The sequence below is a fragment of the Amblyomma mixtum genome, chromosome 1, assembly GCF_055824585.1.
Source record: "Amblyomma mixtum isolate Tamu chromosome 1, ASM5582458v1, whole genome shotgun sequence".
NCBI lineage: Eukaryota > Metazoa > Arthropoda > Arachnida > Ixodida > Ixodidae > Amblyomma > Amblyomma mixtum.
Genome location: NC_143012.1, coordinates 65504847 through 65532831, shown reverse-complemented (window position 1 = coordinate 65532831; position 27985 = coordinate 65504847). Strand labels below are relative to the sequence as shown.

Sequence of the window (27985 nt, the reverse complement as noted above, 5' to 3'; positions counted from 1 at the left end):
TACCGAGGGTGAACAAGGAGGAAAACCTAAGATATGTTAAAGAATCAGCTCCAACTAAAAGGTGAGAACTGAATAAGTGAGACACAGCAACGAAACAAACCAAAGCGCTAGTTTATTATTACATTCAGATCTACCAGTACAACACTTACCCTAAGCAAGTTCTTAACGCCTGTACATGCAATTTTCTAAAGTAAAGCAAGAACTTGGTTTAAAGGCATACTGTAGAACAAATTGCTTAAAGCCTACAAAACGGGAAACAACAGACCGAGCCAGAGAGTTTCGCTGCAATGCCCCGTTTCCACAGCGTCGGGCACGATGGACACACAGGTCCGTTTGCGAAGGCATCAGGTGGGCGCCGGTGGCACCAGAAAATGCGGCTGAGAAACACTTGGCCCTCAGTGGGTCTCGGTGAGCGCCGGTGTGTCTGAGGAACAACGCGGCTTGCACTTGTCTAAAGGCAGTGCCAAAGATCCCTGTAACAGACTACTAATCTCCTGCAAGAAAGTCCCGCCACGGCCACAAGGGGGCGACACTCAACTTGCCCATTCATTAGAGCTACACATTTGGCTGGCAATGGTCTGATACAGTACAACACTGATATGGAGGCAATGAAAGATGTGTGCGTTGACAGCGCTGAGTGTGTTGTCACTGAGTGGGATCACATCGGATGACACGGGCTAGTAGACCAACCGAAGAAAGCAGACAAAGCAGAGAAGTGACGATGAGAGAGCACAGAGCAGAAAACAACAACGCACCGGGTGAGGACGCCCCTCCCCTCACCCCAACATGTCCTCGACGAACATGGGGAAGGACAGGAACCAGGTGTTCTTCCACAGACACGCCGGCCAAAGGAAGACAGAGGGAACGCACACGACAGGGCTCGCCACCGAGCCCCAGCACAGCAGGGCCAGCCTGTGTGCTGAAGGCTCGCCGCGTGCTGCCCTGGGCTGTGCTGGAGAACACACTGACTGGGAAGAAGGGGGGTGCCTGCCCAGCTGACTCTGGCAGCAGTCGCCCAACACCTAGACGAGTCAACAACTTGCCACGACCACAGCTTCTGTACTGACCGCAAGCAGCCCTTTAAGAGCTCAGTACTACTTGCCTTGGAGCACCCAATCATCCCCCACCAGATATTTGCCAGATCTTTGACAGGCAGATGATTCTTCAGTTCAAAAGCAGGCAGTAGGTGGGAATCCACAGGTTATGAAATGCGTAGGCCCAAGCACAATGAAGACTCCAATCAAGCTGATGAATATGGCTGCACCACATGAGGATCTTTCCACACAGTGACGAGTTACCCCTCAGGAGGATAGTATCCCCATCTCACAAAATATCTGAACACCATTGCACTGGTCTCCTCTCTAAGCAATACAGGCAACCTAAAAGCACATACCTGATGAAAATGGCACGGAGATCAAAGCATCAGCTAAGCGCAGAGGAGCGGATAAGCAACCTTTACCCGCGGCACAATTCAAGGGCGGTGCTCTTCTGCTGCCCCCATTAAAGCGCTGCCCCTTAGTGCAGATTTTAGAGATCCCCTTGAGCCCAAGTGCGGTAGCTAGTTTGCAACGATTGGACCATCTGTGGTGAGGAATGCAGAGTCAGCTGAGGCAACCTCGCATCTGGTGGCTTCCGCTACATGAAACAATGTCGCGTGTACAGAGTGGTGCGCCAATCACATGTGCTGAGCTTGTAGAGAGGCTCAGCTTCAAAACGCTGCACCTTCGCTTGCAACGCCCATGCATGCACCAGGGCGCCACGGCCTGATCGATGATTGTGGTGCTATGGAAGGCTCTGCCGGCTGTGCGACGATCACGTCGGGGTAAGTCTGTGATCAGCGTCATCCGATTCTCGCAGCGCCCATCGCTCCGGCGAGCCTCTCTTCATCCTCGGGCGATGCCCCCCATGGAGGCGAGGGCCACATTGACGCTCCCCGCTCCATGGTGTGGGGCAGATGCGGTCGTGGCGACGGTGTCGACAGCGGCACCGGTGGCGGTGGACCGCGGACGCCGCCACGGGCACCGGGCGGTGCCACGGGGCAGGACGGTGTCACAACGCGCTGCCGCACCGACGAGCCTCCCCAGCAGTCACCATCGGACGCCTGGTACGGCAGTCCCGTGGTTGGGTCGTAATAGCCAGGCGTGTACGGAGGCGGGGGCTCTTCTGCGGAGAAGAGAGAACCCACTGTAGCGCAACTGCCGCATAGCACCACACATGGCAGATCAGCCACTCCAATTACCACTTTTAGCCAGCGTGCTCGGCCTACATTAATGCAGCGCAATATAGCAGCCAACTACTGAGCGTTTAAAGATAAGATCGAGCAAAATACAAGGAATAAAAAAACTACCGAAGACCTGAAAGACGCTTACATGCTACGAATGCTTACGTCTGCTTACATGCTACGAATGCGAAAGCATTGTGCGCTACTGCTGTTTCCGTCAGTGCATTTGTGTAACTTAGTTCGCGTTGGCCACCAAACCGCACACCATTCGGAGCTCCGTGCGTTAATGTCCATATACCGTATTTACTCGCATAATAGGTGCATTTTTTTTCCGGAAAATCCGGCTCAAAGTTCGGGGTGCACCTATTACGCGGGGTAAAATTTCCGAAAATTTTTCGACTTGCAAAATTGAACATACAGCATAAACGCACCCATGTACGGTCCGCATCCTGTTTTCCCGAAGGAAATAATTTTAAAAAATATCCTTGTAAGGGCCACACCCAAACTTTCCATGATCCACGCGGGAACAGCCTTCGAAATGCACGTGCCGTGGCCTCCGCGATCAGCTCCGGCTGCGAGCAACGCGAGCTTGGTCGCAGAGGCTACACACGCGCACAGGAGCTTCCAGGTGCCGCCCACGGAAGGCACCCAAGGTCAAGCTTATCATCGTCATCAACTTCGTCCGCCGCGAGCAGCCGCGAGCTTTCGCTATCCATATCGACATCAGCATCACCAGCTCCAGTTTTTTAACGGCTGTCAAAGGGCCGATTTCTGTCGTAGCGTGTTAGTTCATCGTAGTTGTGGCTTTCTTGCGCTGCCGCCGAGCGTTGCTATTTTAGCACGACGGACAAGCGCCTTAACAGCTACACGGCTGGGAGTTAGATCTCGAACACGGCAAGCGAGCGGCAGGCCGGAAATTCGATGTGGATGGGAAGTGCGGCAGTTGCGACTGCGGCGTGCCTAAATTTTCGTATGTGACTCCTATTGCCACGGTTTTTGCGGTCCTAAGTCGGAAAGGTTTCCGGCTGATGAAGCTTTCCAAACAGACGTTTAAAGTGCGCATCCCTGAAAAGTGTGTGCGGCTGTTCCACGCGATGTTGTTGTACGTGCTGTGGGTCCACAGCATCTGCGACGGCGGCAGTACTAGTGAGGACTAGTAGTAAGTTCAGCAAAAACTTTGTTGAAATAAAGATTGTGGGGGTGGGGAGGCGTCGTCTTGCAATTGTGTAAATACAGTACTGATCACAGTGCCAAGTTCGGGGTGCGCCTATTATGCGCGAAAATAAAAAAATCTGATTTTTCGCGACCGAACTGGGGATGTGCCTATTATGTGAGTAAATACGACATGCAAAATTGGTCATTCTCTAACTTAACATTCACAGGTGGCGGCGAGTCCTCATACCACCACTAGCGCAGCGGTTAAGCGATGTGCCACTGCACTGACAGGTGGCTGTTCTGGCGTGACGCTCCTCCGAACCAACCTGAGTTACTAACCGAGGTTCCTCCATTGGCTACAGCTTGTGCGGCGCTCCTCCAAACTTACCCGAGCTTAACCGAGTTAACGAGTAACTCAAGTAAGTGTCCACACTTTGTGTTCATGCCACGCATGAGCCAAGTAATGCTCACGCATAAAAAATTTGGATGCACAGGGTCTTTTTTTATGGTAACACCAGAGTCCTGCAAGCATCACTTAAGGATGGATTTTGCAAAACGAACTGAAGATGGCAGCATTTCTGATTTGGATGCCCATAAACCGGCACCATGTTCTGAGGAGCTGCTGTAGTGTACGCACTGAACAGAGGGTGGATTGAGGCCTGACTCACCGACCGAGGGGCAGTGTGGGATGAGGCGGTACTGGTAGCAGTGGTACTGCTCAACGCGGTCCTTGGCCCTCTGCACTGCCTGCTTCATGGCACCCGAGCCTGCAACACGGACAGGGACCAGCATTGTTGAAAATAAAAGACCAGAAGATGACAGCCAGCAGCTAGGACTGGTGCAAGGCTAACGAAAGTGCAGCAAAGCAGACATTTGGACTAGTTCGTGTGAATTCATGGTGGAAAAAAAACAAAAAAAAAACAGCGTAAACTAAGACAGAAAACACAGAAAAGAGGGGAGACACTACAAGCGCTGTTATAACAAAAAGGAGAGCCCACTGTACAAGAAATTAACTGTATCAAAGCAGACATTTGGGCTAGTTGGTGTGAATTCATGGTGGAAAAAAAAAAAAAGCGCAAACTAAGACAGAAAACACAGAAAAGAGGGGAGACACTACAGCGCTTGCAGTGTCTCCCCTCTTTTCTGTGTTTTCCATAACGAAAGTGCCCCTTCGCCCACCTTCTATGTAAATTTGTAAATTGATTTTTGAGGAAAGGAAATGGCACAGTATCTGTCTCACATATCTCGGCGGACACCTGAACCGCGCCACAAGGGGAGGGAGGAAGGTGGGAGTGAAAGGAGAAAGAGAGAAAGAGGTGCGGAGGTCTCCGGAATAATTTCGGCCACCTGGGGTTCTTTAACGTGCACTGACATCGCACAGCACACGGGCGCCTCTTGCGTTTCGCCTGCGTCGAAACGCGGCCACCGCGGTCGGGTTCGAACCCGGGTACTCCGGCTCGGTAGACGAGCGCCTTAACCACTGAGCCACCGCGGCGGGTCTCCCACCTTCTAAATGTCTCTTTTGCGCTAGCTGCATTAATCTTCTCAGTTAGCATCAGTGCAGCTTTGCGCCAACCATGAAGTGCTCCTGCTTGCATAGCTAGCAAGGCCCAGAGTCAAACTTTCAGATCAAGGCATGTGCCTTCCATTTCATTCCACCCTAACAAGCAGCACAGATCTTCCAATTCAACCAAAAGGCAGAACAAGGCAAGTCGGAACCGGATGCTTGAACCTCGACTGCCTGGAATGGCCAATTACTGTAGTATTTACACAACTGTAATATGACTATAATTGTAATGAGAGGGTATACTTTGCAGGAGTGAAACGCGGGACAAAAAAAAAATGGACATGAAAATAACAGGGTCGCTCTTGCGGGTGCAAAACAGGAAAAAAACAGTACATGAACGGAACACAAGGAACGAGGCCGCAGTATATAAAAAGTTGGCTTGGCTTAGCCTTATGGGATTTAACACCCCAAAGCGACTCTAAGGGACGCTGTAGTGGAGGGCTCCACAGGGCGCTTGTGTCCCTGACTTGTGAAAAACAAAAGACGTGAAAAGCCCCACAGGCCCCTAAATCCTGACAACACCATACAAGCATAAAGTTCATCCAAAAGCTGTCCCCGTGCTTGTCTCAGATGTACAGTCGACGACCGAAAATTTGGACGCCTGATTTTTCGGACATGCTTGATTATTCAGACTTTTCCGCGGCACCGCGACATGGCCCATAAAGCCAATGTATAAGAGCGCTTGAAATTTTGGATGCACCGCAACTGACCACTCGATTTTTCGGACCTCGTTCGCACCCGCCGCCAGTACCCAAGCCGCCATATAATGTGAACACAGTGGAACCTCATTAATACAAACTCCAGCAGAGATCGAAAACTTGATCAAACAAAACCAAATTCAAGCTTAAAGGGAGCCTCTTGCGATGCTGAAATTCGGCACGAGTCAGCACACTGCGCTCGCATGGTTTCGAATTCGTACTATTCTTGAATGTCTTCCGCCGCACGAACTTGAACCGTAGTCTGAGTTCACGGAACTCATCTGTGCCGAGTCTTTCGTCCCGAATACGGAACGCAAATACGATCGCGGAGGCTGCGCGCGCGCAGCCTCCGCGATTGAAGCGCGCTTTTGGCGCGCCGCCGGAGCAGATCGCGGCAGCCATGGCGCGCGCACAGGAGCTTCCATGTGCCGTCTATGGATGGCGTCCGAGGCCATAATCATCATCATCAACAGCTTTTTTCTCTGCCACAATTTTTCGGTCGTTTTCGCGGTCCCTAGAGAGTCCGAAAAAATCGGTCGTCGACTGTATCTCGCAGTACAATACACAGCTCGACAGGGGTGCCTTTAGCGAGCAGGACTGTCCAGTGCAAGAAGACCAGCTCCAGGAATGAAATAAAAAGAACAAAAGGGGGGGGGGGGGGGGAAGAAACCGTCATACCAGTGTACTTGAAGTCGTGCAGAGCGGAGTGGAGCGGCACGTCGGGCATGTGGGCCGCAATCTCGCGCTGGGCCTCAAACAGCAGGGCCCCCCGGTTCGCCAGGGCCAGGTACGCATCGCTGAGCTGGAGCAGCCCCTGCTTCAGCCGGATCAGCTTCACCGCCTCGTGCTCCTGGACTTTCTCCAGCGCTGCAAAAGCAGTGGACGAGGAATCAACGTGTCAGGCTCAGTCCGTCATCCCGCACATATCAAAGCGCACTGCTGAGAAAGACAGCTACCGGACAGGTAATCATATGTACCATAGAATCTCGATATGATCACGGCTGATACACATTTCGGGATGGTACGGATTCTTAAAATTTCCCGGCCACACTGCAATGTGAACAATGCGAAGAAGTTCGGGTGTTCCAAACCCTCTTCCACACCATTATGGATGGTACAAATGCAGCAGCTGTGACTGCACCCTTGAGCACTGAGCACTGCCCTCACATCGCCCCCCAAGAACGATCGTCAGTCAAGCAGTAAACATCACAAGTGGTGAGCGGTTGTGTGCGGCTGCAAATAAATCCTGTCAGCTGCAAAACAGATCAGCGTGAATGCACTTCTGTGCCTCAGCATGCAGATTTTGTTTGCTTCAGAATGGTACAAAATTCAGGTGGTATAATTATTTTTCATGACCGCATGGCAGCATCGAGATTCTGCAGTAAGAGGCATAGGAGAACACTTGTGCCATTCATCACAGATCTGGGGATTCCCCAACTTTTCAACCTCTAAGATAGAATTCCAGATGATACGAATTTTGGGATGACACAAATTCGTAAAACGCAATGACCAGAGTACATTGTGTGCAATGGGCAGAAATTTGGATGTTCCGAACAACCCCCAACACCACTGCGGATGATACGAACGCCCAAGCCACGACAGCACTTTCGAGCACCAAGTACTTACTGACCATACATCGTCAACAACAGCATTATCAGTCGCGAGGTGCTCGCTGCAAGTATTGAGCAGCGGCACGCGACCAGCACAGCACCGATGTGGCAAGTCAGAGGTGTGCAAGTAAATACCGTGAGTTGAAAACAGATCTCGGTAAATTCTACGCACAAATTTTGTTCCCTTCGGATGATACAAATTTCAGATAATGCAAATGTTTTTCGCGACCCCATGAGATTTGTATGATCCGAGGTTCTACTGCACAGCGTATCTGTATGCCTCAAAACATTGCCACCTGTATTACACTCCCACTTGCCTATGGGCATACGAAGGGCGCATAATGCAGAGGCAAGATAATCGATGGTCCTTAAGCGTAACGGAATGGATTCCAAAAGAAAGCAAGCATAGCAGGGGGCGGTGGGCGGATGAGATTAAGAAATTTACAGGGATACAGTGGCCGCAACTGGCAAAGGACAGGGTTAACTCGAGAGACATGGGAGAGGCCTTTGCCCTGCAGTGGGCCTAGTCAGGCTGACGATGATGATCCTTTGATAACAATGCCATTTGAGAATCAATCAGGAGATCGAAGATTTTGCAGGCTTGCTAGAGGGGAAAGTAAGTACAGTGCAGTATTCTAACTCAATGCCTTCCCATCATGACAAACATCAAAGCAGTTACCGTGGATGTATTTCTGGAACCTCATCCAATGGAAGAGCGGCAAATGAGGGCATCCAATCACAGCTATCACAAGAACAGTGCGCTGGCGATGATCCAGCACAGCTGCACTTACTGTTATTTATTTATTGATACTGCAAACCTGGTGTCAGGATTTTAGCAGGATGAGGAAAGAAAACTAAGCAGTTTAACAAAACGGACACAGGTAAACAAGCAATAACAGTGCAAGTTGCAGCTCTGAAACACACGCACACACAATAGAACAGTAAACGACAAGTGCAGTAAATGAACTACTTCAAGGTAAAGGCGAGACAAGTTTTGTGCAGCTGCAAATTATGCTTTCAAAGAAAAAAAAATGTAAAGGAAGAAGAACCCTCTGAACTCCCACATTATGAGCAGTGGGGCAGAGCACACTGCAATGTTACATAAAGGAAAAAGTGGTTGTTTTCACATGCTGCGGTAGTCGCAGCAGAAAAGGTTTATCCAAGCAAACATGCTTCTTAAGGGGGGACACTGGTCTTGAAAAAACAATTTTTATTAATGAAGTCACAGTTACGAAATCTTCAGGGAATATGTATTTTTGCACGCTGATTCTAAATATGTCATTTAATTTCATGTAAAACAATTCCTTGAGCACTTATGCACTTTTTGTGCTAGCATTTTGCGGAGAGTTTTGAAGGAAATTTGCTGCGGGAAACTCGCTGAAATGTATGCCATTGGGTTCTCTTGACGCCGAGGAATACAATAAGGGTGCAATTGTCTTCCTGCCTATCATAGAACTTAAGTTATAGAGTTTTGAAGTTGTCGCTTCAGAAATGGGAAGAAAAGTGTGTATTCCTGTTTCTGAAGTGGCAGCTTCAGTACCCTATTACTCAAGTTCTATGATAGCCAGGATGATAATTTCACCCTTATTGTATTCCTTGGTGTCAAGAGAACCCAATGGCATACATTTCAGCGAGTTTCCCGCAGCAAATTTTCTTCAAAACTCTCCGCAAAATACTAGCATAAAAAGTGCACAAGTGCTCAAGGAATTGTTTTACATGAAATTAAATGACATATTTAGAATCAGCGCACAAAAATACATATTCCCTGAAGATTTCGTAACTGTGACTAAATTAATAAAATTTTCTTTTCAGGACCAGTGTCCCCCCTTAAGGGCCGCCATTCAAAAGCCACTGAGCACATGCAAAACGTTGAGACGCACCACACCCAAGCGGGCAGCCAACTCACTTTCAAACTGTGCCAGGTCCTTTGCACGCTCTGCCTGAGCCAGCTTCAGCTCCAGGTTGCTAATCTCTTCCACGGTGGCCTTCTGCACAGCAGTGAAACGGACACCTGTCACATTCAGAGTGCCAAACCACACAATCCACCAGTCACCCTTGAGGAATAGTCAGTACGCAAACCGAACACAAGACCTCAGAGCAGTGCACACTTCCAGATTCACTTTCACTAGCAATGGCCAGAAAGAAATAAGACGATGAAGGACAGGCCAAGTTGGTACTCATTAAGTTTCCATGTGAGAAAGCAACTAGACAACATATCACACAGCAATGCGTCTTCATTCATGCTCTTCTGAGGGAGCACTAAACAGCTACAGCTTTCCTGGAAAATCTATGCATTGTTCCCCTTATCTTTGAACTTAACCTGGGCTCCATACTAAAAATGTTAAGAGGTCACTGTGGTGATAAACATTAGGAGAATGCGAAAATATTGATGCCTCCTTCACAATGGTCACCTCTATTTGCTTCACTTTAGACTATTTGCCTCTCTTTTTACTTCTTTCAATTTTGACGTCCACCACTATTTTCACGTCCTCACACTATATGCACATCTCGGGCTAATTTGATGTCTGAAATGACCTTTTGGCATCTAATTAATTACTCCAGATCAATCAAATTTGGTGTACGACATTTTATCAACCTCTGTCACATGGTTGCGTTTTTTCCTGCAATTTTGACGTGTAGTACTGCTTTCACGTTCTCGCATTATCTCGACGTCAAACACTATTTTGCCGTCTAAGTGACATTTTCAGCTCTAATTAATTAATTAATTACTACACATCGACCAAATTTGACGTGCATCATGCTCACATCATCCTCTATCACACACAACCAGTCCTTTTTGCTTACTCTCACACAAAAGAAGAAATCGCTGCCGACACGTTTTGTAGACACTAAATTATCGACACAGCCAAGTAATGCTTTCGTATTAATAACAAACCAGTTGCAATGGAGTTAGACAGAAAGACCTGCGTCCTGTGTTTGTGTTTGAGCGCCAGAATCCCCTCTGTCTACACCCAACGGTTCAATCCAACAGCACAACTCTGTTTTAATGCAAAAAAAAAAAAAAGGCCAGCACTGTCTGGAAGACAAAGTAACGAGCGTTAGCTGCTTGGTTATACTCATGTAGTTCCACCTCTGTCCACCATACTGGACCGTGATGTCATCGTTGGCAAGCGGCAGGTGGTTGTTTCTACAATGCTATTGTAGATGGCGCTGCAAGTCTCAATGCGAGATGTGCTGCTTTCTAGTTGCGGCCACAGAGGGCGCTGTGATCTCAGGTGGTTGTTTCTACAATGCTACTGTAGATGGCGCTACAAGTCTTAATGCGAGATGTGCTGTTTTCTAGTTGCGGCCACAGATGGCGCTGTGATCTCAGGGTGGTAGCAGACCCCACAAAATCTCGAAACGTGATGAGTAGTTGCTGCCACAGATGGCGCTGTTATCTCAGGGTGGTAGCAGACCCCCCGAAATTTTAAAACGTGATTAGCAAAAGCTAACGCTCTTAAAAGACCAACCAGCCCAAAATTCAACGTCCTCTGCTCCATACTGTTTCTCCCAAAGCAGCTCAAAGTGGCTGCTGTTTTGCTATTCACAGACAAGGCGAGACAAGCGGCGAGGGATGTGGTAGTGCGGACACACCTTGGCGGCCCGTTTGAGCTCCTTTTTAATCCGCAGCTCCTTCTGCTCGCAGGCGGCCAGGGCATTGCGGGCGTGGTCCACCTGCTTCTCCCCCTCCAGGATCAGCTCAAACTGGTGCCGGAAAGTCTTCAGGTGCTCTGCGTCACGCAAGACAGCCGCCCCTGTAACCTATGAGGCTGCACGCACTGCGCACACAACACTCGGACAGCCAACACCAAATTCGTCGCTAATTACGGAGACATAAGCCCTTACAAAGCTAATACACTGCAATAAGCCTCTTTACGTTCAGTTTCAGTAAACAACCGCCCTTCTTTTTACGTGCATCAACTATAGTCGAATACAACTTAAGACCGAAGCGGCTCTTCCCCGTCAAAGGACCCCCCCTCCAGCCAATGGCGTCGGCCGATTCTCCTGACCCTGCTAGGGTGACTATGCAGGGAGCGGTGCCACATTGGAGAGAGGGGTCTATCCCCGACTATGGAGGGAGGGGACTGTCCCCCTTCATCTGCCACTCCCTGCATTGTCACCCTAGCAGGGTCAGGAGAATCGGCCAATGCCATTGGCTGGAAAGGGGGTCATTTGATGGGGAAAAGCCGCTTCGTTCTTAAGTTTTATCCGACTATAAATGAACGACCTTAGATGTCCACTTTGTTCTTGTCTTTTAAACTGCTTTTCAAAAAATATCTTCCTGACAGTGACTTGATAAAACTTCCCTTACAAATGAACCACTTCAACAAAGCCATGACACTGTGCTGAGCCAGAGATTATATCTACACACAAAAGGCCTGTCTACTTCAAACAAACATGTCGATAATGTGGAGATGCCGACAAAAGTTTTTGGAAAACGAGAGTTACAATAAAGCTTAAAGGGACAGAACACTGAAATTTCACCCCACCAATTTTTTTCGCCACAACAGAAAGCTTTCTGTCTAAGGCACTAGATTTTGCAATTGTTTTTGTAAGAAATCCTGCAGGCAATCTTTACCGAGAATTTTGCTATTCATGTGTACGCCTTTTTATCTGTAGGTCGATGCTGGAAACCATGATCAGCAGAAGCGATTGCATGTTGGCAGAAGTGATGTACCAAAGAATAATGCAATCTCATCCCTCGGAGTGTAATTAGCCATTTTTAATAAAGGACACCATCCATTTCAGTTTCTATACCCACAGCTATTATGGCACAGTGACGAACACCTTGTCGACAAAAGTTTTAGTGGACCATGGTTGCTGCTTCATCCAAAAAAAGTGCAAAACAGTGGCGTCGCCTAGTGCCAAAAAAGCGCACCTTCGACGATGCGAAGGGCGCACTGGAAAGAGCATAAACTTAAACTAAACGGGAGGAACACTCCTGAAAGAAAAAAAAAACAATGTGCATGTAAAATGAACCAATCATGTTTCACCAAGATGTGCTCACGTGGTCCACTGAACTAATAATGGCAGGACACCGCCACAAGATCGCACTTTATGCAACTTTCAATACCAAATTAGAATTATAAACACTTGTTTCTTCAATATTGCAGTGCTCAATTCTCACTTTATGAGGCGCTAACTTTTTATTTCCACCAAAAACTAGTGGTGCATTTTGGGTCAGCGGTCGGTCTCTTTAATGGCTAAACTGAAGGATATGCTTGGAGCTTCTCTGCGCGACCTGCACAGTGCACCACTCGAAGCCTGGCTGTGACTCTAAGCAGTGAGGAAATTCAGGTTTTTTTTGATTTCAGTGTTCCAAAAACATTTCTGAGCACCTGTACATATGACCTCAAGTTCAGTAGTGAGGTGCCCTGTCTTTTGCACGTTTTATTTTCAAATTATCGTGCCCACCATGCTAAGGCCTCTGAAACAAGATCACAATACAAACAAATAAACAAAAATGTGGGAGACTCTCAGCATGACAAAACTTAGCTATGCAAATTCCTAGGCATGACAAATACTGCGACGCTGATCCTCACCTTAAACCATGACTAACCAGGGCATGACTAACGACGAGTTAGTCATGCCCTCCATCTACTGTGACTTGCTGCACATAGTGTGATAAGTGCTCTTATTGTAATGATCTCACTGCAAGGCCATTGGTCGAAACGGTCGTGACGTCACAGTGCGCGAATTTCAAACGGGCCAATTGCACATGGGCTAATAACCATGCAACCAATTAAAGGGATTGTATAGTGATGCTCCATGTAAGTGGGACTGAGTTTAGTTAACTAACCAATTAGCCTAATTAACCTTTCTAGTCAGACCACATAAATGAATAAAACCTAGTCGGACATTGTTCGAGTTAAAGGAATGGAACCAGGGTCTCCGGAGTGCAAGACGAGCATCCTAACCACTCCGCCATGCCAGCTCGATGGTTTGGAATGAACAAAGGCGCGTTTAGCTAATACGGCATCTTCGTTCGCTCCCATCTTCCTCCCTTCTCTTAAAGGGTCAGTCTACTTACCGAGATGAGTGTATAAATAATGGCATATTCTGGTAGTTGGCACCCTATAAAATCAATAACGAAGGGTCTGCGCCCGGTTTAGGCAGGAATTTATATTTTATTTCGGCGTTAAAAGTCGCGTAAAAAAGCATGGTGGCGACCCCAAACGTTCATTTTGTTCAAGAAAGTGGTAGTCTTTTTTTTGTAGAAGGATAAGTGAATATACTATGTACCATTTGTATGCCCCAATGTCAGAGAAACGCACGTTTTGCTCTAGTAAACTGTAGAAGGCGTACCGCTCGCTTTTTCTGTAAATCACATGAATATTTATAGTTACACGTACGCAAAACGCAGGCATATTCCCACTTTTAGTTCAGCGTATGCTAGCAGAGACACAAAAATAAACTCAGCCTATAGTGGCGCCATCTGGTCGCCAGGACGAGAACCATTGCTGTAAACAAACCGACTCTCCACTTAGGCCTAGGAGCGGCAGAATCGTCACTCTCATTATTAAAATAAAGCAAATTAATCTCTGATATGTTTTCTTATAGGCGAGATGGGGCGAAGCGAAAGACAGGCGCCCCATTTATGGCCAGTGAACGCACTGAAAAAGGCAGCAACAACGAGAATTCAGTCCGAAGCGAGAGGTCCGGCTTCGACGGGCGCCGCCATGTTTGTCGCCGCGCGGCGGAAATCCAGATGGTTGCCAGATGAGACTACCATCTCATACAGATGTGTTCCCACATTAATAAATTCTATTTTAAAATGTTCTACCGCACTACTTGGCACCACAGCTGGCTAAACGGTAATTTGAGTAAAGAGCTATCGGTTGCCGCAAAGAAAATATGGTCGATAAAATTCAGTAGACTGACCCTTTAAGGCGAGGTTCAGGTGTCCGCCGAGATATGAGAGACAGATACATTTCCTTTTCTCAAAAACCAATTTACCGACGAGCAAGGCGTAGAGCCAAACGGCCGATGGCGTTCTGCGGACTCCCTGGCAGAGCTGCACGGCGCTGTCGCGTTCCGCTCTTAGAGGCGAAGCTTAACATCTTAACCACACATCAGTGACGCAAGCAGCAACATCGCGCTTAAAGGGTCAGTCTACTGAATTTTATCGACCATATTTTCTTTGCGGCAACCGATAGCTCTTTACTCAAATTACCGTTTAGCTAGCTGTGGTGCCAAGGAGTGCGGTAGAACATTTTCAAATAGAATTTATTAATGTGGGAACCCATCTGTATGAGATGGTAGTCTCATCTGGCAACCATCTCGATTTCCGCCGCGCGGCGACAAACATGGCGGTGCCCGTCGAAGCCGGACCTCTCGCTTCGGACTGAATTCTCGTTGTTGCTGCCTTTTTCAGTGCGTTCACTGGCCATAAATGGGGCGCCTGTCTTTCGCTTCGTCTCATCTCGCCTATAAGAAAACATATAAGAGATAAATTTGCTTTATTTTAATAATTAGAGTGACGATTCTGCCGCTCCTAGGCTTAAGTGGAGAGTCGGTTTGTTTACGCAATGGTTCCCGTCCTGACGACCAGATGGCGCCACTATAGGCCGAGTTTATTTTTGCGTCTCTTCTAGCATACGCTGAACTAAAAGTGGGAATGTGCCTGCGTTTTGCGTACGTGTAACTATAAATATTCATGTGATTTACAGAAAAAGCGAGCGGTACGCCTTCTACAGTTTACTAGAACAAAACGTGCGTTTCTCTGACATTGGGGCATACAAATGGTACGTAGTATATTCACTTATGCTTCTACAAAAAAAAAGACTACCACTATATTCACTTATGCTTCTACAAAAAAAAGACTACCACTTTCTTGAACAAAATGACCGTTTGGGGTCGCCACCATGCTTTTTTACGCGACTTTTAACGCCAAAATAAAATATAAATTCCTGCCTAAACCGGGCGAAGACCCCTCGTTATTGATGTTATAGGGTGCCAACTACCAGAATATGCCATTATTTATACACTCATCTCGGTGAGTAGACTGACCCTTTAAGGCTTTCGCCTCGCCGTACTTTAGGTCAACAAAGTGCCCCCCTGAATTTTTGTTTGCGGCCAACGACGCTGATGCCGGCTTTTCTGCGACACAAGACCCTTAATGCTGTCGCGTTAATATCAAGTAACATGCAGCACTCGGTCACACGGGAGCACAGTCATTCCAAAAAGAGCTGTCGTTTTTGTATCTTGCATCTTTCAAGGAACAAATGCTAGAGACCAGTGCACCACTTTGTTGCTGGGACACATGATGAGCAGTAAGTAACAACGGATGTCCCCTCACCCACAAAGTCCTTCTGTATGTCCGTCCAGAGGGCATTCAGCTCTGCCAGCTGGGCCATCACATCCTGCAAAGCACAAGAAAAAATGCGCGCACACTCCTTGCGTCATTCACTTGGCTGCTAGGACACGACCAGTAAACAGCGTGCAAACACGCCACACACCCAGCTCCAACCAGTATCCTGCCCCAACACACAAAAATGTTAAGCCTGAAAGCAAAAAGATAAAAAATGTAAGAGCAGTTGTTTAGTACCAGCCTAGAAAAATGTTCACAGCCTTTTCAGTTCCAGTCACCACCTCTGGTTCCCGTCTCTAACCGGTGTGGTCACTCGCTAAAGAGATTGGCCATGGACAGTATATCTGCGCAGCAGTAAGCAAGGGCTTGAGCCCATTGAAGACTACTATCTTTTCTGGCACCTGTAGACCTAACCCCAACAAATACCTGCATGACATGGTGCTGAAAAAGCACCACTGGTTGGCAGGAAGGACTGTGCACTACTCACAGCAGAAATAAACAGACATGCTGCAATGCACCAAATGCCCCTCTGCAACAAAGGCGGACCTCATCACCGTTCACTGCTCGATTTCATTAGATCAGCGAACCTTTACTCATTTATTTAGGCATCCTCATCTATCATTACACACCGTTTTATGCCCGGAGGCAATCAACATCGCTTTAAAAAAAAAAAATTAAAGGCGGAACAGAAACTAGCAACTTCATAAGATGACACTTCATAAGATGACACCACTTTTATTTTCCTGCCTTACGCCAGGGCTTTGCACACTCTGCCCAGAGCCCCTTAGCCCCTAAACCCATGTGTGCCCCTACCGTACCTTTCTTGGACATCTTCATTCCAGGAAAGAGCAAGCTGTAACTGTTTGGAGATGATAGCTCCTCTGCTATAGCCAAACATTACTGACTGAACATGGCCATTTCTTCGGCGGTCATGCGTCAGTGCACCCGCACCCTTTTTTTCATCTATATTTTTCTGGAAGGGTCGAGCACCAAATTGTTTATGAGGCCCTGTTCTAACTGGCGTGATAACTGTTATACCCTTGTTACATGGGCAGAGTTAACCGCGGTTACCGAACTTAACTGTGGTTATCTCAAACTGTGGTTCGCCGTTGTTACATGGCTCGCTACCGTTCTCGTACGCTTTTCAAAACTCGGACGCCTACGGGCACTTTCTGTCCACAGACGCCGCCGTATTCTCGGTTAACGACGCAAACCGAGGTCGCCAAGCTCAGTTCGCGACACCCGCGGTTAGTCGCGTAACTGCGGTTTGGTCCGCCATGTAACATACGCTAACCACGGTTACACTTGACTACGGTTACACAAACTGCAGTTAACTCTGCCCGTGTAACAAGGGTATTACATGCAAGGAACGCAAGACAAACCTCGCTTTTCTCACCATAAAATGCTATTTCCATGCAGCCACAATCACTTCGCAATGGCAGAAACCCCTCTTGCGCCATTTCCCTAGTACTAACACAGAAACGTTCCAAGATAGTGTTTGCGACTTCCAAGAAAGAATAATAAAATCAGAACGTAGGCCAAGACCCTGAAGCATTTCAGACAAATGCGATCAGGGTTGCTCTCACCTGGATAATCCTGTTCTCATCGGCCTGAGCCCACAGCACCATGTCCTGGGCCACTGCAAACAACGAAGCCAGTTCAGCCATGATTCCTCCACCAAGGACCACTTCAGTCAGCCTACATTACACTGCCACAGTGGGCTGGCTGTGACTAAGCTCACTCGAGCACTTCCGTGCGAAAGCAGTACCGACACCTGTGCAATGTCATCCAAGCATCAACAGGAAGACAGAAGGCGAATCTACAAGGAAGCAACCTGCGCTTGTGGTAAGAGGCAACTGTCAAAGTGAAAAGGACCTGATGTTCAGGAAAGCAGTGCAATGACGAGCCGTAATGACTAGGGCCCGGAAATATAGGCATTTGCCTAAACATGCCTATAAATGCCTAAACGGGGGATTTTTGCACTTGCCTGCCTTTTTGTCATTTTTTAGAAAATACTACCTGTTTAACCGCACTTTTTGCCTATAAATGCCTAAATTCGGCACTTCGGTCCTCGGTGCCGTTTTTCGATTTTGAGACATCTATCTATGTATGGCAAAAGGCGCGCGCCGATGCACGCACAAAAGGCACGGGTCTCGCCGAACGTTTTTCTCGAATTGTAACTTGAACGTAGTGTAACGAAGTGTAGCAAGAGGAGAGTTTGAAAAGACACCTGACATACATTGATGCAAGCTTCTCAAAAATGACGGAAAGGATGACAAAGTTGAAAAAGGCTGTACTCTCAATGAATCGTTGAAGGCAGTGGCAGAAGTACCAGCAGCACTTCGGGGACTGGAAGGAAAGGGCGCTACTGCTTCTACGAAGATGCAACCATTGGTAGAAAAAAAATAGATGCCTAGAAACAATTTCCCAAATCAGAGACTTTCTGCGCGGAGACGATACGGCCACATCACCTGAAGGCCTAAGCCTTTGTCAACAATCATGTTTTAGGTTCGCGCCACTAAGTTCATGTGATGTCAAAAGAAGCCTTTCAAAGTAGAAGGCTATGCTTAGTGAAAATCAAAGGAGCTTCAAGTTCTAAAACCTGAGAATGTGCTTTATTGCTTCACTTGAGGACTGCGTACGCTCCGTGCTTGACTGACAAATTTTGCACTAATATATAAACAGTATTATTCGAAGCACCTAATTTTGCTTTATAGCGCCTATTTCAATATAGCCTAGATGCCTGCCTATTTCGGGGTTCTTTAGTGCCTAAATTTCCGGGCCCTAGTAATGACAAAATGACAAGAGATTCATTATACGTTGTCTCAGCACTGTTTTTCGAACATTATTTTGTGTCACTTATTCCAACCCTAAACTATCAACCATACTAAAGCTATTTCCCCCAACAAGTTCATAACACCACTGCACTTACAGGGTCGCTCAGTATGAAAGGGAACATGCGAGCGCTTGGCCGCTGAACTTCGCGAATCGCTGCTCCAGACAGCCACAGAGAATGGGCAGCACCAGGCATAAAAACAGCAGCTGGCAAACCTTACTGCACATTCCCCTTTGCTACTGAATCTCTCAAGCTTACTGCAGCAGCAGCGCTTTGCGAAAAACGGCAGCCATGTGCTTGCATGTGTTTCCTTTCATACTCAGCGACCCTGTACTGCCAATGGACACCACAGCCACAAAGCATATTTAACATTTCTAAGGAGTGGCATTTTTTGTTTATGCCACTTAGACCATCTGCAGTCCTTAACGTGCACCAAAATTCCAGTATATAGCAGCTTGTGAACAATGAACTTCATTTGCCACAAGTTCTGGTGGGTCACCTGGACTAAAATCTGTAAAAGCTGTAAAACCTGTAGTCAGACAGCTTGACGAGGCCTAAGCAACCCTAACAAAGAACCGTAAACAAGACATATGAATAAAAAGTAGGTATGATAAAAATGTGGCTGCCATGGCCAGATTTGAACCCACAACCTGATGCCTTGTTGGCAGGGTACCACAGACACAGAGTGAGTGTGGCAAGTGACAATGGCACAGATGTCAACGTGCAACCGTTATCTGAATAAAACTACATTAACTCTGATGAATGCCACATGTTAAAATGACAAAATTTACCATCTGACAGGGGTTTAGTTAGCTACGCACAGAGAGCGCCACTTTACCACACCTAACGTTTTAACTTTTCTGATCCACTTTATCACTTTTCCGATCCACTTTACAAAAACTTGGGGCAATGCAAATGTGTTTGTGCAATAGATATTAAATACTTTCTTGCCTTAAGAGGCATTACTTTAAAATTCAAGTCCTGCTAAACTTGCATAATGTCAGCGTTGCAGTAACTTTAGGCATAAATTTCAGTCAGCATGATCACAGCTACCTCAGTATGTGCTTTCATTGTAGGCACATAGAGCTGGCGTGCAAGGACTGCAAAATCTCCATGCGATCTGAATCGGGAACACTTGTTCACTTCAAGGTATGACTAGATCTGCCAACAAAGAACATAAAGACACTTGATGCTTATGTGTTTCCAGATTATTCGGACAGTAAAAGCAGACTGAGTCGAGATCAAGCAGGGTGCATGAAAACAAATGCAATCAGCGACCGCCTTTCAACTTTCGAAAGAAGGCAGACCCATGTGCTTTGTGGACAACAATGCAAGCCACGCGAACAGCTCATGCAAAGTACAAGTGCAAGCGCTTTACACAAGTACAAAAGCAGCTCTAGATAACGCTCAGGCGTGGCAACCCCGTTTGCCCTTTCTCGCAAAGCAATAACAAAAAACAAAGCAAATATATCTGCTGCTATCACTCTCCTATCAAGAGTGGCTGCCTGGACAACAATGCTCCTGCTATCGCACAGCCAGTCTGCGGGCTGAGTCACTGTGGTTTCGGAGAGCACAGCAAACCGGGAGCAACCGTGAGTCACAGGTGCGTCAACCACAGCTCAACACAACAGCACCAGCTTTTGTGCAGATTAATTCCTAGTATTCATCATCCTCAACAGAAGAATGGTACCGCTACCTCTGCCAACAAGTATAAACACGTAGCTGGATTGAAAGGAAATGCGATACTATAGTCAAACACTTAACGAATCAGAAAAGTGATAAAACTCGTAACGTTTTACGGCTTTTCCGGCACTTCCAACACCAAACTTTCTGCTGCACCAAGAAAACGGGCGGCCTTGAAAAAGGAATTGTCAATCCTCTTAACAAGTACGTGTCCCTGGCTTTTAATCGAATGAATCAATGAACGCTACAGTGCATGCAACTAGCCTCATCTGGAAAGCCGCCCAGCAACTGATGTAGCAGCTACTGCCGTGAAATGACAGCATGAGGAACTCCACTTCAGTGCACACAGACTGTCGAAACAAAAAGCACTGTTCGCTGATGCGTTGCAACTGGAAGCAGCATCCGCTGCCATGGCAAAATATGCTGTACAAGAACGAGTGCTAATTCAAAGCACTTCAACTCTGTTTTCTGCCGTTGAAGAGAAAAGCTAGGCAAGTAGCGCTATTCTTGACAGCAGAATATGCTTGTTATTATTTCTCTGCACACTCTGCCAGTAAAAAAAGCCTTGAATGGATATATAAGCCTCGCAAAAACCCTAGCTCGCTGCCACAATAAGAAAGGAAGCATGCTTTCATGCCAAACTAACTGCTGGAATCAGTGGCAATGATTAGGGGTGTGCGAATATTCGAAATTTTCGAATATAATTCGAATATTATATTTTTAGTATTCGTATTCGATTCGAAATCCAAGTATTCGTGTTGCTTCGAATACTCGACACGACGCGAATATTCGTACCCAGCCGAATATTCTATTGCGAGCACCGGCGTTCATTTCGGTCCGCAAATCCTATCAAAAGAGACAACAATATAGCGGCGCTCAGAGCAATGCGTAACGTTGGGCCATGCAGTAGCTGACTACGCTGGTGAGCTTCTTTGTGGCTATGCCTGCGAAGCTGGTATAGTCAGAGCTGTGCACGAAATACCTCGCAATACGAGCCAGTTCAGTGCCAATTGAGAGGGCATTTTCTGTGGCGGGAGAAGTCGTTTCAGCTAGAAGGCAACTACTTCGGCCTGACCATGTGGAGCAGCCGGTTTTCCTTCACGACAGCCTTTTTGTTCATCCCAGCAACGCGCTTTTGTGCTTATGGCAAGCTAGCCTTGATCAATGCTGTGTGCTAGCCATCTTCTCTGATATTTCCACTCTTTTAAGAACAATGTTCGAGACTTTGATACTTTTTGTGCAGCCACACACACCTTTTGTGCTCATTTCATCACTGATAGTTGAGCTGTGATGTTCTTGGGTGCTCAAATAAATGTTTTGTAGTGGTTAAATGCGTCTGTCCTTGATTATTCGATATTCGATTCGATATTCGGAACCAAGTATTCGTATTCGATTCGTATTCAAAAAATTTGATATTGCACACCCCTAGCAATGATGAATGTCCAAACCCCTTAAGTACCAAGAAGGGACAATGATGATTTTTGCAACCCAATGAGCCCAGCAGTGTGGTGTGCCATTGTTCTTATGTTCCCCCTTCTATATCCTGGCATATCTGATAAGTTTCGCCATTTCCTTTGCCATAGAGACAGCAGACTGCAACCCAGCCGACAAGATGCAAACATGAAGATGTCCATTCGCACTTGGTTTGAAATACAAAGGCCTATGCTGTGTTGAATTAGCTCGCACTATGCTTCAAATGGGTCAGGAAACAAACGCCAGTTGTACAAATTCCAGTCGAAATTGGCTAGAGAAAACTGGCCTGGGCAAAATAGACAGTGCACAGAAATTCAACTGGTGGACAATCGGAGTGAAATTAGCGGACGTCAAAAAAAAAAAGTGGCTGCATATCAGAGGATGGCAGAGACCGATCAGGAGTGATGCAACTATGGAACATGGCAGTGTTAGGTGGCTGCACCTGGTGCAAGAAAGCGGTATAGATCATCAGGAGAGGACTTAGTCTTGTAGCGGAAACAACTCCACCAGTGATGACTACTCTACACGTATCTTTCACGGGTGCAAAGCGGGCACAAACGAGGAGAACGGATCATTAAGCACATTTCACGCTGCAGCAAGGACACTTGCTGCAGCCATCACATCCCACAGATTTGGGATTCTATTAAAGCAGAGAGAAATGGATTTCCAAGAAGGTATCTGTAATGCACACTGCATTTGGGACCTCAAACACAGGACCTCTTCAACGCCTCCCGAAAACAGCCCTGTTTCAAGTGATATGCTGGAACTTTTGCAACCATGGTAAGACTGTTCTAAGAGCAATTGAATGTTCACCCACAGGTCAGTGGCTGGTGCTGTTAGTGACAACCAAAGTGGATCACTCAGCCATGAACTTGAAAAAAGTGTGCATCTCACAACTCTTCACATACGTCGTCTAAGTGGCATCCATCACAGTAAGAACAGCCAGCTCTAGCGGGAGCTGGTAGCATGACATGCAGTGGTGCTCCAATGAACAACGTTGAACAACTGTTGCCAGTGGCAGACAGACCTGCGTTCTGTGCTGTCAGGAAGGATTTCATGGCAAGCCGGACATCCCTCAGCTCCGAGATGACCAGGTTCAAGTCGGCGTGGCCTCCATTGAGCGCCTTAAGCCGGGCACCACTCCTGCACACAGCACGGCAACACATGACTCACTGCACTCGGGACAATGTCATGCCCTCCATGACAATGTCATGAAAGCAGTTGTCGTACAGCATATTCATGAGGCACAAAAAAATTGTTCTGCAGTGCACTGCATCACACTAAATGCTAGCTTAACCAACTTATAACCCCATCGCTACGCGCTCCAAGCGCGTAGCTGCCACCACAATGTAAGGTCACCCAGAATTCCTGACCATCACGAATCACGAATTTATTTATTCGTTTTTAGGCTTATTGGGGTTTAACGTCCCAAAGCGACTCAGGCTATGAGAGATGCCGTAGTAAAGGGCTCCGGAAATTTTGACCACCTGGGGTTCTTTAATGTGCACTGACATCGCACAGTACACGGGCCTCTCGAATTTCACTTCCATCAAAATTCGGCCGCCGCGGGATCGAACCCGCGTCTTTCGGGTCAGCCACCGAGCGCCGTAACCACTCAGCCACCGCGGCGGGGCAACCATTTATTCAAACATCTCACATGCCTCTAATATAAACCCTCCACTTTTTTTTTAATTTGTTTGTTTATTGGTGGGGTTATTGTCGCATATAAGTGGCTAACACTTTAATGCGCCAGAAACAGGGTTATAAACGTCTCTCGTGCTAACACACTGAAAGTTTACAAATTTAAAATTTTAAAATTTATTTAGAACATTTCCTTCTTGTGAGCAACTAAAGACAGATGATGCATCTACAAAGAACTGTGCGACATCAAGTGCCGTGGTTTATTTATTATAAACTCATTTTCACAAGCTTCGCATAGAGGTTTGTTCCCATTTGCAAGTATGAAGCTGCATGCAAAGTACGCTGTCCAATGCAGAGGCGGATAAAAGTCGCTTTGACAAAACGTTCTCGGTGGTGGCACGACGTTGATTCTACTTGACGGGGTAGAGACATCAAAATTTTTGTAGTGAATTTTTGCGTTTGAATGATACATAAGACACAAGTAAACATGAATCACCGCGTGACGTTTGCTTACGCACAGTACCTAACTTATAACTGGATTTATTCTTCCATTCACCTTGCCCACCATAATCACCTCTTACAAGATGACACTGACGTTACCAGAATGCCTATCAACAGTTATGCGATTTATTTGTTTAGTATGTGCGCTTTACTTTCTTTGCACCTCAGTTTTTGACTTGTTTATATGTTTGGTTTTTTTCTTTATTTGCAAACATGATGTAAAAGTGTTTTCGCTTTTTTCCCCCTCAAGTTTTGTTTTCCTCGGTTCTATCTTTTTGGTAGAGTGTAGCTCAAGTATGCTCTGTCAATGTTCATTACCTTCTTTTGTTCATTTTTTTTACTGGTGCGTGTACTTATAATGAGCATTGTTGAAGTGCTCCATCACTACTGTAAAGAATGAATGCGCTGGCAAAATCAAGCCCCTTTAGCTTTTCGCCTGTGCCCCTATCACCCGATGCTGAATAAAGATGAAATTAAAGAAATGAAATGCAGATTCGGTTTCAGGACTTGAAAGACTGTTGCGGAGTCACAAGTGAGCATAAGATCACAAGGGACTTTCAAAAACTGCAATAGAATGCTCTTTGTTCATTTGCTGTCATTCCGGCTTCTGGAGCAGTTTTGCTTAAAGGTGCACTGAAGAGGATTCTGAACTTGTCTTTTTGCCGCGGGAACTCGATCTACACGTTCCTAGCATTCTTAGAAACTGCAACTTATTGCCCTGTATGGCCGATTTCCCTAATTAAATCGAATTAACGTCCGGCTCCCGCCCTTTTTTTTTTAATTCTGCCTCGTACGATGGGCGGAGTCGACCAACGCCTGAAGTTCCTTTCAGCCAGCTCCGTGGAGGCTTCGCTTTCGCTTTTTGTTTTTTAGGTTTCCATGAATAAATAGCTTCATTCGCAGATAATATAGCCGCAAAATAAGCCCAAAGAAATAAAAATACGCGCGCACTATTTGCTACTACGGACTACTACGTATTACTCCGCCGATGGCAGAGCGGCAAGCCGCCACGGGACTGGCTGAAAGGCACTCCACGCGTTGTTCGACTCCGCCCACCGTACAAGGCAGAATTAAAAAAAAAAAAAGGGCGGGAGCCGGACGTTAATTCGATTTAATTAGGGAAATTGGCCACACAGGGCACTAAGTCGCAGTTTCTAAGAATGCTAGGAACGTGTAGATCGAGTTCCCGCAGCAAAAAGACAAGTTCAGATTCCTCTTCAGTGCACCTTTAAGAGTTTGAATGAATTAAGACAAAAATGAGCCAGTTTTAATGGCAGTTTTTGTTTGCCTCATAGGATCTCAAGACTCGTTTGCGAAATCGCAACCATCATCTAGCAACTGAAACCAGATCCACAGAGAGTAAATTTTAAATACAAATTATTTACTGAGCACTGACGAACTCCACGCGGTGATCCATGTTTACTAATTCCACACGCACCATTCCAGAGCTAAAGAAACAATCCAAAAAATCTGGTGTCTCCACTCTTCTAAAGGGTTAAACTATTTTACTTCAGCTACTGGCCAGAGCTCTGCCTGCCCGAGGAGTACAGCAAATAATAAACACGCGGCAGAGCAACAAGCAAGAATGCCCGCCGCTGGCTCCTTTCCAAGAAGGACACGACCCTTGCAGCGTGCCAGCCACTGCCTACTCGGTTACTTAATAGCAGACCAGGACCGCGCAAAAACGTCCAGTAGCAAAATACTGCTTGCTGCAGTTACGCCAGCCTGAAGAGTAGGTTCGACCTATGCCCTCAGACCTCACGCGAACATTTCAAGATAACACCTGATGGTGTCATTGTTGTGGTTCACTCTAGTTGTCAATGCTAGGAGGAAAAGTAAAATATAACAAATGCACCTACAAATCAGCATTCGTCATTGTTTTCAACTCGGTCTCATACAGCAGCATGGCAGCTTACTAGGTAGTTGGTTTGGTTTATTGGGGTTTAACGTCCCAAAGCAACTCGGGCTATGAGGGACGCCGTAGTGAAGGGCTCCGGAAATTTCGACCACCCGGGGTTCTTTAACGTGCACTGACATCGCACAGTACACGGGTCTCTAGAATTTCACCTCCATTGAAATTCGGCCTTACTAGGTAGTGGTGCACTGAGAAGGCACTATGCAAGGTTTGGTTTGGTTTATGGGGTTTAACGTCCCAAAGCGACTAAGGCTATGAGAGACGCCGTAGTGGAGGGCTCCGGAAATTTCGACCACCTGGGGTTCTTTAACGTGCACTGACATCGCACAGTACACGGGCCTCTAGAATTTCTCCTCCAAAGAAATTCAGCCGCCGCAGCCTGGATCGAACCCGTGTCTTTCGGGCCAGCAGCCGAGCACCATAGCCACTGAGCCACCGCGGCGGCTCACTATGCAAGGTGTGATCGCTGATTCGGTTTAAAAACCAGAAAGGAGGCCCCCCCCCCCTTCATTCAACCGTAAAGCCTGAATACCGTTTCTGTCACAGCCTCAAAGCCCTGCACAAACCGGTGTCTTTCCTTTCCACAACAGAATTAGTCCTCTGCATCCTTAAGAAACGCATCACATGCTTTAGGCAGAATCTGCAGGCTGATCGCGGTGGAGGGGCAAGTCTCCAAATAACAACCTTCCCTCTCAATGCTTCTAGGGCAAGGCTTCCCATTCGTCATGTCCAATCTGAGCATCCAAGTCTCTCGACCACTCCGAACTGGCCTTTTCCTACCTCGTGCAGCGCAATACGGAGTGGGAAAAGGTATTCCGCAATATGTGCACGCACAACCCTGTTTGCGTACGTAAATAAAAAATACCGATAAAGAGGATCCGTGCGCGCCAGACGCTACACCGCTGACTTGGGTCGGCTACGGCCTGAAGCAAAGCGACAGCGGCACCGTCCCACCTTTTCTTTGACGAAGTTACTTCCTCCATGCGAGTCGCGGTGGTACCACATGTGGTCGCGCCATCTGCTTTATGATAAAATGTCGGGTCTCCGTGGGAGTCGCGCTAGCGTCACCTAACAGGCCGATAAGGTCGAGCACCTACTGGGCACGACACAAACACAGGACAAGCTTCCGTCAGTGTAGAAAGCGACGCAGTGATTGCACGCCTGCTCTTGCGACTCGCTTTCGCACACCATTAACGTTCGACCTTAACTATTAATACATATATAAACAAATCCACAGCCATATCCAAGGCATAGTATTTCATGGCTCGACTGCGCTTGCCTATGTGATTAGAGTCACGTTATGCAGTTATGCAGATTTAAGCAGCTGGATTTGCACACGCAGTTTGGATAGTTGACACGGTTTAAGCTGGAACAACAGCGCGAATGAGTGGGAAGACGGGTACGCTAAGAACCGTCAGCACCTGCGTGCTTTAGCCTGGCGGCCTGTTTTTCAGCAACAGACCCCAAAGTGCGATGATTCGCGTTTATAATACGGAGTTACATTCTCGGCTTCCAAGCAAGCCTTCCAGCCGCTCGCAAACGAAAAAGCTGCAATAGTGCGATTTTGATTCTGCACGAAGGACACGTCACTGGGTGCTTTAAACGGAGACGCAGTCTTTTTCCGTCGACGACGGCTCGGCGCGCCGCCGGATGAGCGCGACAGACTTGGTCGCACGCTAGCTGTCGAGCCACTCGACCGAATCGACACCCCAACGACGCGCAAAAGCGCTTATTCACGGCCGATATCCAGACGCACGACATGCTCAAAAGAAGTAACGAGCTAGGGCACCACCGAGAAAGTGTCCCGAGATGATAATCCAACAATCGTGCGAGTAAACTCACCGCCGAATAGCCCGGCTGGCCCGATCCATGGCGAGGCAGCAATCGAGGAAACAGGTCGCCGCGACACTCGCGCACGCACACACACGCACGCAAGCGCTGGAAACAAAGGCCCTCAAGTGAGCCGCATCTCCCCCCTGGCAGCGGCGTAGGAGTGACAGAAAAAGCCTTCAAGGTCGACCGCGCCTGGCGCAATCCAGGTTCTGGTATGCTTTGCGGGCGATGCGACCAGCTGAGGACGGTAGGCCTAGCATCGATCACGCCGATGCGGGCGGCCGACCAGATTCGTGCACGCGGCCACAGTTCACGGCCGAAACGTAACTCCACGCACTGCCATCGACGCCACCCGCGCGCACAATCACGGCGGCAAGCCAAACTGTTTCGCGCCGACGACGATAACCGCAGTCTCAACGCGTACCGCTTGAACCTCGGACTGCGGGGCTTTTGGCAGCAGCAGCTGACAGCGGAGGCGAGGGCAGCGAGGGGCAACGGGATTCGCAGATTCGCATTGCTCAACGGCTCAACTTGGCTG

At 47.4% G+C, this 27985-nt stretch overlaps 1 protein-coding gene across 1 annotated transcript; it reads right to left on the bottom strand.

Moving 5' to 3' along the window:
• Positions 1–91: 91 nt before the first annotated feature.
• On the bottom strand, positions 92–27979 carry LOC149366548 (uncharacterized). Its single transcript, XM_089551383.1, has 9 exons — positions 27457–27979; positions 22585–22700; positions 17152–17204; positions 15554–15617; positions 10849–10985; positions 9158–9239; positions 6320–6508; positions 4045–4143; positions 92–2163 (listed from the first exon to the last, which is right to left on the bottom strand). The coding sequence occupies exons 1-9, from the start codon at positions 27483–27485 to the stop codon at positions 1841–1843; spliced, it is 1092 nt and encodes a 363-aa protein (XP_089407509.1). The 5' UTR covers positions 27486–27979; the 3' UTR covers positions 92–1840.
• Between the last annotated feature and the right edge of the window lie 6 nt (positions 27980–27985).